Source organism: Chrysochloris asiatica, unplaced genomic scaffold (assembly GCF_000296735.1).
Source record: "Chrysochloris asiatica unplaced genomic scaffold, ChrAsi1.0 scaffold00026, whole genome shotgun sequence".
Taxonomy (NCBI): Eukaryota; Metazoa; Chordata; class Mammalia; order Afrosoricida; family Chrysochloridae; genus Chrysochloris; species Chrysochloris asiatica.
The window spans coordinates 2476005-2489002 of NW_006408544.1; the positions used below are offsets into that span (position 1 = coordinate 2476005).

Consider the following 12998-nt stretch of genomic DNA (forward strand, 5'->3'; position numbering starts at 1 on the left):
TTTGGAACAGACTAGCATTCGCTCATATGCTCATATCAAGTTAAAACTGAAGAAACTTAAAACATGTTCACAAGAAACAAAGTACAGCCTTCAGGGTTGTACACATGAATTTCGAGACCATCTCAAGAATAGAGACAAGATGTGAATCAGACAGTCACATCTTCTACTACATTGAATGCTAATGACCAAAGACCCAATTGGCTGTAGGGTAACTTCAGGGACATTATATGCAAAGAAAGCAAATTGTCATTAAAAAGACAAAGAAAAGACCAATATGGGTATTAGAAAAGACTCTAAAACTTGCTCTGGAATACTGAATAGCTAAAACAAAAAGAGTCTTGGTGTGGCGCAGCTTAGGACCGCAAGGTCGGTTTGAACTGGAAGGTAGGTGGTTCAAACTCACCAGTCACTCCTCAGAAACCATGTACAGGGTCACTATGAGTTAGAAGTGACTTGACAGAGCCTAAGAACAACCCGCAGCAAAGCAAACAGAAGAAAGGTGAGACTTCCTTTTACAAACTATGTAAAATGAAGGGAGGGACCAGTCCCTGAAGGGCATTATACTTGAGAGGAGGGTCAGTGAGAAAGAGGAAGACCCTCAAGGAGAAGGGTCTTCAATAATGGGTTGAAACATGGCAACGCTTTTGTTGTTCAAAGTAAAGTTGGAAGTTGGAAGTGACTGTGACACCTAACAGCACCAACATGCCTGGGAAGCTCTATTAATAAGAATGAGAAGGATTCTTGGTACAGAAGGGATGTATCATTAAGCCAAACCTAGTAATGGATTGTGTTCTCAGGGATTCTATTTTTGCTTTGTGATTCTGCTTACAACTAAATAAGAATCAGTATAAAATGTATATAGGCAGATATGATGATGAATATGGGTTAGCACGACCTGAAATGAAAGCAATCTGTCTCTGCAGAAGAGCCAAATATAGCTCTGATACCTGGAAATGTTTGTACGAACAATTTGATGCTGATCTTAGATTACTGGTGTCAACATTTAGTATAAAAGTTTGCAAGAAAGATTTGGAAGTCTACAAAAGAAAGTTTTCCTCTAGTCAGTGGAAACACACCCAACACGCTTGCAAATCTGAGTGTTCTTTGTCTGTTTGTTTTGCTACAATTGAAACTAAAAACTACTTTTCTTTCAAGTTTTCATTTTGGCTCCAAGACTTACTGGAAAGTTATTTCCACATTGCAACAACAATACAAAGACCTAATCATTAGCATTTAACCACATGCTGTTTTTCTCCTGTAAGTTGGAGATACAATGCCCCTTTACCCTTAATATATCAGTGTATTTTTTCTCCAAACATGGGCATTCTTTTAATATCCTTCAGTACAATGATCAAAATCAGGATATTATCATGAATGTAATGCTGTTATCTAATTTACAGCCCTAATTCAGATTTTTCTAATTGTTTCAATAATGTCCATTATGTTGTTGTTGTTAAGTGCTGTCATGTTGGTTCTGACTCATAGCGACCCTGCATAGAGTTTCCAAGGACCAACTGGTGGGTTTGAACTGCTCACCTTGTGGTTCCTAAGGCAACCTGTTTGGCTGCTGTATTAAATAAAGCATTACCTTTCATTTCCCCAGTCTGTGGAATACTTACTGATGAAGATCAAAGACCACAGCCTTCGTATAGGTTGCATCTCAATGTAAAGAAAATAAAAATCTTCACTGCGGGACCAATAAGCAACATCCATATAAATGGAGAAAGGGTTGAAGTTGTTAAAGATTTCATTTTGCTCGGATCCACTATCAACACTCACAGAAGCAGCAGTCAGGAAATCAAATGATGTATTGCATTAGGCAAATCTGCTGCACAAGACCTTTTTAAAGTGTTGTGAATAAAGATGTCAGTTTGAAGACTAAGGTGTGCCTGATCCAAACCATGGAATTTTCAATAACCTAATATGCATGAGAAAGTTGGACAGTGAATAAGGAAGATCGTACAACTGATGCATTTGAGTTATGGTGTTGGAGGAGAATATTGAAAGAACCATGGACTCCCTAAAGAACAAACAGATCTGTGTTGAAAAAGTACAGCCAGAATGCTCCTGGAAGCCAAGATGGCTAGACTTCATGTCTCAGACTTTGGACATAACATGAGGGACCAGTCACTGGAGAAGGATATCATGTTTGGTAAGGTGGAAGGTCAGAGAAAAAGAGCAAGAGCCCCAACAAGATGGATTGGCTCAGTGGCGGCAGCAATGAACTCAGGTTTAGCAATGATTGTGAGGTTGGCGCAGGACCGGGCCGTGTTTTGTTCTGTTGTGCGTGGGGTAGCTATGAGTCGGTGTCAACTCGGTGGCACCTAACAACAACAACAACAAAAACAAAGAGGGGCTATTTTTAATCTGGGTTCCAGAAGAAGTTAGGAACACCTATGTTTCTATACCATCTAAAAATCATAAATAATGTCACGTAAATACCATGAATTATAATTTTGAGTGAATACTATGAATTCATAGAAATGCTTACTGAATGTTTAGAAGCCAGTTTGCATCCCCTCATGAGTGTGGTTAATTCAATCTGTTGAATGAAGGTGACATCAGGGAAGGTGCCACTCTCAAGGACTGGAGTGGAGGTTCTGATGACATGACCTTCCTGCTAAGATAAACTAGTAGAATCAGGTTTTAAATATGATTCATCTATGTAAACAACTAGACATGGATTAGCTAAAGATGTTTCTTGGGGGTCAAAAATTAATTCAATTTAGTCATGTGGTATTTGGGCAGAATCACCAGGTAAAATCAATAAATCATAAGGGTTTAAAGAATTAACAGTATGTAAAAAAAAAAATTAATGGTATATAACTGGGCATTAGAGGCAGTTAAAGCAGAACTGCATATGCTGGCTGAAATATATTGTGTCAAAATTGAACTCAAAATAGCATGTTGTTGTTGTTGTTATTATGTGCCATGGAGTCGGTTCTGACTCATAGCAACCCTTTACAGGGTTTCCGAGGCTGTAAATCTTTATTGGAGCAGAAAGCCTCATCTTTCTCCCGCAGAACAGCTGGTAGTTTCGAACTGCTGACCTTAAGGTTTGCAGTCCGATTCGTAACCACTATGCTACCAGAGTGCCTTCAAAATAGCATAGACAGTACATAAATATCTTTTTTTTTTTTCTTCCAAATAGTGTGTCTACTGTGCTCTCCAACAGTTGGGTTGTGGCAGCCATTGGTGGGGGACAAGGAGGGTGCTGGTGAGCTACTGGGTCCAATCAAAGACTGTGTCTGACAAGACTCAGTTGTCCACCATGAGTTTGGGTTGTTGTTGTGAAGTGCCATCGAGTCGATTCCAACCCATAGTGACCCTGTATAGGGTTTCCGAGGAGCAGCTGGTGAGTTTGAGTGAGGACTCAAAATTCATTGTTTGCAACCTCATGTATAAACAAGGAAAAGTCTAGGTTATAGTTAAGAAACTCTAGAGCCAAAGTATTTAGTAAGCTTTGTTTAAAATCTTCTTTATTAAGCTGAAAGGATTCTGATTCAGAAGTCATTAAGTATTGATATAGTAGCTGAGCCATTAGGGAAAAATTTGGTATCCATGTGCGACAGTAGCCTAAAAATCCCTTGAACTGTTTCTTAATCACAGAAACTGTTGTTGTTAAGTGCCATGGAGTCGATTCCGACTCTAGCGACCCTGTATAGCGTTTCCAAGGTGGCTGATGAGCCTGAACCACCGAGCTTGTGGTTCAAACCGACTTTGCAGTCCAGCACATTAACTAGCATCGGCCACATCAGGACTCTGTGGGTCATAGGACTAGTAAAAGCTAAAGTTCTTTCTTTTCTTTTTTGATCTGTTGTAATTCTTTTAGCTGGACTATGTCCTAAGGAGCCCTGGTAGGTAGTGGGTATGAATTGGACTACAGACAATGGGTCAGCAGTTTGAATCCATCAGCTGCTGGAGAAAGATGAGGCTTTCTGCTTCTGTAAAGATTTACAGTTTTGGAAACCTTAGAGTTGGTGGTTCAAACCCACCAGCCACTCTTTGGAAACCCTATACAGGGTCGCTATGAGTTGAACCAATTGAACCCCATGTAGTAGCAGTTGCAAGTATGTAACTGAAGTTTGGGCTAACTGTAATTTTTATTCAGATACTTTATGCCCTCATGTGGTGAAGGATTGTAATGCTGTTAAGTGCAGTCTAGTTGGTTCTGACTCATAGCGACTCTATAAACCTATACACCCTATAAAGGGTCGTTATCAGTCGGAACCGACTCAACAGCACTTAACAACAACAACATCAGCATCTAGACAAGTCTGAGAAGATTTGGAACAGACCAGGTCATCAATAGATTGTAACAAGGTAGGTCTGTGAGCAAATTGTAATGAACGGTTCATTCTGTTTGAATGGGAGAACTGTTCAACTGAGGTGAATCCATCTCATTTTTAACTCTCATACAATCCTTTAAAAAATGCCCCAGCTTTTTACAATAATGGTGGTGGTGGCTGTGTGCCATGGAGTCGGTTCCGACTCATAGCGACCCAGTACAAGGTTTCCGAGGCTCTAAATCTTTACGGGAGCAGAAAACCTCATCTTTCTCCCGCGGAACAGCTGGTAGTTTTGAACTGCGGACTTTGAGGTTCGCAGCCCGATTCGTAACCACTATGCTACCAGAGATCCTTTTTACAATAATAGCAGATACCTAATTGTGTGCCTGGCTGGGTATTAGATTTAGTTCTTTTATAAGCGTTTAATTTGTTATCATTGAAGGACTGCCGTTGTTGTATTGTGGAAGCTTGAGCACTTTCATTGATTTGGCAGTTTTCTCTGTGTTCATAATTTGAGTCAGTTCAAATGCAACATTGGTTAGCTAGGCAATGGGTGAGGTCTTCCGGTCTAGTCAGCGCCACTTTACTATGGCTGCTAATTCAAGGGTAAACCCTGACAGAAAACCAAAAAGCAAAAATAAACCAACATTAAATGCTCCAGAGGTATTTAATCTGGAATACTCTGGAAACTTTTCAAACTGGCGATTTTTGTAATCATAAACATTTCCATCTTTATTTTGGGTGTAAGGATGAAGTTTTGTCTAATCTACTTTAGGGAGAAAGGCCTTGTTTAAGGCTTTGAGAAATTTCTTCCCCTTTTTCTGTGTGGCATTAAATCGGCCCTCTGGCCGTCAGCACACAGCCCCTCTCCCTCCCTGAGGGCAGACCCAGCTGCTCCATCTCTCCACATCATTCACAGTGTTTTTTCATGTAAACCACAAATGTCCCAGGAAGGTGCCCTGTCTGGTCTTTGGATGTGGCACTCTCCATGTTATGACTTAACCTTCAAATGAAATTAAAAGGTGCACTAAGACCTTAATGTGCTTCCCTAGAGAGGCAGAAAGGAGCTCTGGTAGGGTAGTGGTTACGAATCTGGCTGCTAATCTCATGGTCATCAATTCAAAACTACTAGCCATTCTGCAGAAGACAGATGAGGCTTTCTGCTCCCGTAAAGATTTACAGCCTCGGAAACCTTGTACAGGGTCGTTATGAGTCGGAACCGATTCCATGGCACATAACAACAACAACAAACCCTATACAGAATCGCTATGAGTCTGAACCAACTCCACAGCACACAATCATTGCCACCAGAGAAGCAGAAGTCTGACTTCACAAGGCAAGATAAATTTTTACCACTAGATGGCAATCCAGCCAAAGCTATGCTGTTAATTGTTGCTGGCTTCCTGAAGCTGTAAATCTTTACAGAAGAAAGCTTTAGCTTCCTCTGGAGCGACCGCTGGATTCAAACTGCTGACCTTGAGGTAACTCACTATGTCACCAGCGTTGTTGTTGTTGTTGTTATGGGCTGTCAGGTCGGTCTGACTCTTAGCAACTCTTGTAAGTTTTCTGAGGAGTGGCTGATGAGGTTGAATGCCAACCTTGTGGCTCAAAAGACTTTGTAGTCAAGCAAATTGACCTACAGCGCCACACCAGGACTCCAAAAGTTCCATGGACTGACAAAAAACAAAAGAACCACCAAAACTGTGTTGGAAGAAGTGCAGCCAGAGTGCTCCTTAGAAACAAGAATGGCCAGACTTCGTCTCTCATATTTCAGACATATTATCAGAAGGAACCAGTCACTGGAGAAGGACACCATGCTTGGTAAAGTGGAGGGTCAGAGAAAAATAAGAAGACTCCCAACGAGATGGATTGTCACAGTGGTGGCAGCAATGGGCTCAAGCATGGCAATGACTGAGGTTGGCACAGGACAGGGCAGAGTTTTGTTCTGTTGTGCATAATAAGGTTGCTATGAGTGGGTACTGATTCAATGTCACCTAACAACAACAATCTTTATGGGAGCAAATCATCAGGTCTGAAATCTCTAGGTGGGTGTGAATAGCCAACTTTTAGTTAGGAGCTGAGCATTTACTCATTTTGTTCCTAGTGTCCCTTATCATTAAATGTTGTTGTTGTTGTTGTTAAGTGCCGTCGAGTTGGTTCCGACCCATAGCGACCCTGTACAGGGTTTCCGAGGGTGTAAATCCTTACAGGAGTAGAAAGCCTCATCTTTCTCCCGCGGAGCGGCTGGTAGTTTCGAACCGCTGACCTTAAGGTTCACAGCCCGATTCGTAACCACTACGCTACCAGAGCTCCTTTATCATTAAATAGGCAAACTAAAATGTATTTTTATTATTTTTTGGAAAACTCTTTTTATTGTGAATTGAGTAAAAATGTACAGAACAGAATGTTAGTTTTATAGTCAACAAATTAGATACTTCATTTCATTTCAGTGACCAAGTAACATCAGTTATCCCACCTCCTCCCTGTAATTCTTATTCCTAGTCTACCTTTCTTCCTAACCCTTCTGAGCATTTTAAATGGTAGCCTTTTGATTTTGAGGGGTTGACCATATTTTATTAGTGTTTTGCTCCCCCACTCCCCTCCCATATATCTGTCTACCACTTGGCTGAAAATTGAGCCATGAAGGTGACTTTATTTCCAAATTTGAAGGGTGACTGAGGGCTATAGTCTCTTTCAAACTAGTAAGCCTGGTCTTTTTTTTTTTAAATAGTTTTGAGTTTTGTTTCATATTTTCTCTCATTATATTCAGGACCTTCTGCTATGATCCCTTTCTGAGCAGTTGGCAGTGGTAGCTAGGCATTATGTAGCTCTTCTAGTGTCAGGGTTGTAGATCCTGATGTTTATGTGTTCCATTAGTCCATTGGACTAATTGATTCCAAGCGTCTTCAGCTGTTCTTTCCTCTGCACAGGGAGAGACCAATAGTTGCAACCTTAGATGCTGCTTATGGTCTTTTAAGGTCTCAATAGCTACTGACAAAGGTAGAAAGTACAACATTGTCTTTGTGAACTATGTTATGCCAATTGACCATGGCGATCTCCAAGACTATGGCCCTGTGCCCTTGGGCCCAGCAACTCATTCCTTCAAGGTGTTTGGTAATGTCTAAGAAATTTTTAGAACCAATAACCAACATTCTTATCAATGGAGAAAAGATTGAAGTTGTCAAGGACTTCATTCTTCTTGGATCAACTATCAACACTCGTGAAAGCAGCAGTCAAAAGATCAGACGACGTATTGCATTGGGCATATCTGCTGCACAGGAACTTTTGAAAGTGTGGAAGAACAAAGGTGTCACCTTGAGGACTAAGGTGTGCCTGACCCAAGACATGGTATTTTCAATAACCTCATATGGATGCGAAAGCTGGACAGTGAATAACGAAGATTGTAGAAGAATTGATGCCTTTGAGTTGTGGTGTTGGAGGAGAATACTAAAAGTGCCATGGAATGCCAAAAGAACCAATAGGTCTGTTTTGGAAGAAGTGCAGCCAGAGTGCTCCTTGGAGGCCAAGATGGCTAAACTTCGTCTCTCATACTTTGGACATATTGTCAGAAGGGAACAGTTGCTGGAGAAGGATGTCATGCTAGGTAAGATGGAAGGTCAGAGAAAAAGAGTAAGACCCCCAACGAGATGGATCGGCCAGGTGGCATCATTGATGGCGTCAAGTGTGGCAGCAGTAATGTGGCAGTGGTTGGCCCAGGATTGGACATTGTTTCGTTCTGCTGTGCATGGGGTTGCTATGAGTCAGTTCTGACTCGATGACACCTGAAAACAACAAGAAGAAATTTTTATAACATTGTCCCCTGTATGCTCTACTACAGTCATAGATACGTTTGTGACAAAGGTAAATACCCATGTAGAGATATCCTCTGTCAAACTGTTATATATTTGTGGGTATATTCATACTGTCTCTCCCATACCTGTTCTGTCTGGTATGTGCCCATATATCTACTTTTAGATCATTGTTGTTACAGTGATCTAATTCCTTTAATTTTTGCTACTGTACCTGTGTTTTCTCGTGTCTTCATCATTCTTTACACATTCGGTGTATATTGCCTTCCTTTTCACCTAAGTTAACATGTGTCTACCCTGAGTTAATAATGTCTACCCTGAGTCCTGGACTAATTCAAGGTCGGTGGTTCAAATCCACCAGCTACTCCTTGGAAACCTTATATAGGGTTGCTATGAGTCAAAAGTGACTTGAAGGCACTTAATAACAACAATACCCCTCCCACTCCCTTCTTGACTTTTTATAATAATGGTCTCATACAATACTTGTCCTTTTGTCCTGGTGTGACACTGCAGGTTAATGTGCTAGACTGCAAGGTCGATATGAACCTCAAGGTTGATGGTTCAAGCTCACCAGCTGCTCTTCAGAAAACCCTATACAGTGTCACTATGAGTCAGAGTCAATTCGACAGCACTTAAAAACAACAACAATTTTACTCAGCAAAATTCCTCCAGATTCATCCATATTACGAGGTGTTTTGTAGATTCATCATTATTCTTCAGTGTTTCCTAGTATTACATTGTGTGTATGTACCAAAGTTTGTTCATCCATTCTTCCACTGATGAATTGCTATTGTGAATAGTGCAGTGATGAACACTGGCACCCATGCATCTCTTTGTGCCATGGCTCTTATTTTTAGGTTATATACCAAGAGGTATGGTGTCCTGGTGTGGCACTGGACTGAGAACAGCAAGGTTGGTGATTTAAACCCACCAGCTGCTCCTCAGAAACCCTATATAGGGTCGCTCTGAATCAGAACCAACTTGATGGTACTTAAGAACGGCAACAACATACCAAGTGGAGGGATTGTTGGGTCATAGGGTACTTCTAACTTCTTTGAGGAAGTGCCTTACTATTTTCCACAGTGGTTGCACCGTTTTACAGTCCTACCAGCAGAGTAGAGGGTCCCAGTTCTCTCTACATTTGTTGTTTTCTATTTTTTTGAACTTTGCTATTAATGCTGGTGTGAGACATTGCAATGTTGTTTTGATTTACATCTCTCTAACGACTAACGCAAAGAGCTCTGGTAGCGAAGTGGTTATGAATCAGTCTGTGAACCTCAAGGACAGCAGTTCAAAACTACCAGCTGTTCCGCAGGAGAAAGATGAGGCTTTCTGCTCCCATAAAGACTTACAGCCGAGGAAACGCTGTACAGGGTCACTATGAATCGGAACCGACTCCATGGCACATAGCAACAACAACAACAACAATGACTAATGAAGGTGTCCTAGTAAGGTGCTGTAGGACAAGCACTTGACCATGAGGTCTGTTAGAGCTGCAAGGTCAGCGATTCAAACTCACCAGCTGCTCCTCGGAAACCCTATACAGGGTCACTGTGAGTTGGAACCAACTCGATGGCACTTAAAAACAACAAAGATTAATGAAATTCTGATGTGACACTGTAAGATAAGCAGTAGACTGTGAACCACAAGTTCAGCTGCTCCTCAGAAACCCTGTACAAGGTGACTATAAGTCAGAATCGACTTGATAGCACTTAACAACACAAAAATGGCTAATGATAGAAAGCATTTCCTTTATATATTTGTTGGCCGCCTGAATGTCTTCTTGGTGAAGTGTTTGTTCATGCTTTTTGTGCATTTTTAAAATTTGATTGTTTATTTTCTTGTTATGGTATGATATTGACATTTTTTTCTATGCATTTTAGAGATAAATCCCTTGTTTGCTCTGTCATCGCCAACAATTTTTCCCCAGTCTGTGGATTCCCTTTTTGCTCTTTTGTGAAATCTTTTTGGTGTACATAAATGCTCAAGTTTTAGGAAGTGCTAGGAGGTGCTAGTAGGGCTGTGGAGTCCTGGTGTGGGGCTGTGGGCTAATGCGTCAGACTGCAAAGCCATTTGAACTGCAAAGTCGGTGGTTCAAGCTCACCAGCTGCTTCTTGGAAACCCTACACAGGGTCACTATGGTTGGAATCGACTCGATGGCATTTAACAACAAGTGGGGCTGTGGGAGTTCTGGTGTGGGTGGTCCTGTGGGTTAATGTGCTGGACTGCAAAGTCAGTTTGAACCTCAAGGTTGCCGGTCGGAACTGACTCGACGGCACTTAACAATAAGAAGTGGTGCTGTGGGATAATGTACTGGTCAGTGGTTCAAACCCTGGGTTGGCAGTTCAAACTCATCAGCAGCTTCTTGGAAACCCTGAACAGGGTTGCTGTAAGTCAGAAGTGACTCAACGACACTTAACTGTGACAACAAATCATCTATTTGGACTCCTGGTGCTGCACTGTAGGATAAGCACTGAACTGCTAACCACAAGGCTCAAATCTTGGAAACTCTGTAGAGGGTCGCTGTGAGTTGGAACCTGCTTGACGACACTTAGCAAGAAGCAGCCATCTATTGTCCTTTTTGCTCTCTGTGTGCTTTCATTGTTTGATGGTGTGTTTATGCCACGCGACAGCGCCCCTGAGTTTGTTCTTAACTTTTTATTGATGGTATTTATTGTGCTAGGTTTTACATTTAGGTCTTTAATCCATGTTGAGTTAAAAATTTTTAAATATGGTGTGAGATATGGATCTTGTTTCTTTCTTCTGCAAATGGACTTGCAGTTTTTCAAGCACCATTTGTTGAAGAGACTATCTCTTGCCCAGTTTTGGCCTTTTGTCAAAGATTAGCTGATCATATATGGATAGATTTACTTACGGATTTTCAATTCTATTCCATTGAGCTACAGATCTTTTTTTGCACCAATACCAGGCTGTCTTAAACACTGTGGCTGTGTTGGTTTTGAGATCAGGAAGTGAGAGTTCTGCTCTATTGTTGGTTCTTCTTTAGCAATGCTTTGATCATCCAAGTTCTCTTTCCTTTCTATATAAAATTGTTGTTGATTAGTGTCATGGAGCTGGTTCTAACTCATAGCGACCCTGTCTAGAGTTTCTGAGGAGTGGCTGGTGGCTTTGAACTGTCGACTTTGAGATTCAAACTGACCTTGCAGTCCAGTGTTTATCCTACAGTGCCACATCAGGACTCTGTATAAAGTTAGTAGTAAGTATTTATTATCCATTTTGTTTTCATTAGTTTGGTTGTGACGTCATCCGTATTGTTTTTTATTCATGTTATTTACGTCTTCTTTTTCTTTCCTTTAGTTTAGATTTGACAGTGGTTTGTTGATTTAATGAATCCTTTCAAAGAGCCAACTCTTGTTTTGATTTTTTCTTTTGTCTTTCTATTTTCTGTTTCACATATTTCTGCTCTAATGTTTAATATGTCTTTTCTTTTTTTCTTTTTTTTTTTTTAAGTTTATTTGTTCTATTACCCCAGAGCTTTTAAACAGGGTGTTACTCAATTCTATGTATTTGATTTACTACTGCTTGATTTTCTTATTGCTGATTTCTAGAGTGTTGTGATCTGAGGAGATGCATTGTAGTATTTTGATGTTTTAAAATTTATTGAGGCTTACTTGTGGCTTAACACATGATCTATTCCATGTGCATGGAGAAGAATATATTTTGTGCCATTTTTGTTGAGTGCTCTATATGACGTCAAGTTGGTGGATTGTGTTGTTTAGTTCTTCTGTGTCTTTGTTGAGTTTCTTACTAGTTGTTCTGTCCTTCATCTAAAGTGATATAATAAAATCTCCCACTATCATTGCATTGTTGCTAAGTGCCAACAAGTCGGTTCTGACTCATAGTTAACTGATGGTACATGGAAGGGGTTGGAATCATTGTGATGAAACAAATTGTATGATTTGTTGAATGTAAAACTGATGATCTGCCCTGTAAACTTAGAAAAGAAAAGAAAAAGTCATATTAAAAAAGCTGGAAGGAAAAAAAAAATTTTTTTTTTCTGTCTTTGTCCAATTTGAGCCTGGTGATAACCACTTTGCTCAGGTGAATGCCAATGTGGACAGTTGTACCATTAGCTTTCTCACGCTGCACCCTCTCAATGTAGATGACAAACTTCTTTCTGTACACCGGGACTACCTTGCCAATCTGCTTACCTTTGTAGTATCCTCAAACTACCTGGACCTCATTGTCCTTGTGGATGGGCATGGAGTGGGTGCTATACTTCTGCCACAGCTCCTTGGACAGCTGGGACTACCTGATCTTCCTGCGCACGAGCGAGGGAGCACTGAAGTGGTGTTTGTGGTCCTTGCTGTGCTGTCCGAGGTCAAGAAGGGGCTGAACTTCATGGTGACTGAGGAGTCTGGCAGCCTCAGAAGCGTTGCACACAAGGGTAAATTAATTTTTAAACATTTTATTAAGGCTCATAATTTTCACTGGGCTGCTCTGCTTTTATTAAAATCATTTGGGCCTTACAATAGGTGATTTATATCATACTTGCTTTTCATAATAATAATAGGTTAATGTTAGAATATTGCTTAAATTATCTTGGGGTCTTTTTCCTTAACTGGAATCCTGAGCCCCATCCAGAACCTTCTGAGATGGGACATTCTCACTAGAAAGGACAAATAGACTAGTCTGGAACAGCTAGAGGAACAGAATATACTTTAAAAAAAAATGTTTTATTGTGAATTATATGATAGTTTACATGGCAGAACATTAGTTTTACATTCATCCTATTGTATAACATTTCATTGCCATGGTTACAATCCCCTCCAACCATAGGGTACATCCTGCAAGCCAGCCCCCCGGTCTTCAGTCCCTCTCCCTCTCTGGGTCTAAAGTCCCCAGCTGCTCCATTTCTCCACATCATTGTCTCTGCCTC

The 12998-nt window shown here is 40.8% G+C and overlaps 1 protein-coding gene across 1 annotated transcript in view; it reads left to right on the top strand.

The window, feature by feature from the left end:
- LOC102813892 (L-amino-acid oxidase-like) overlaps window positions 1–12998 on the top strand; it is a 57607-nt gene that overhangs the window by 18437 nt on the left and 26172 nt on the right. The window contains exon 3 of the mRNA XM_006839833.1: window positions 12137–12506. Within this exon, the coding sequence (XP_006839896.1) occupies window positions 12137–12506 (370 nt within the window). The remainder of the gene's footprint in view (window positions 1–12136; window positions 12507–12998) is intronic.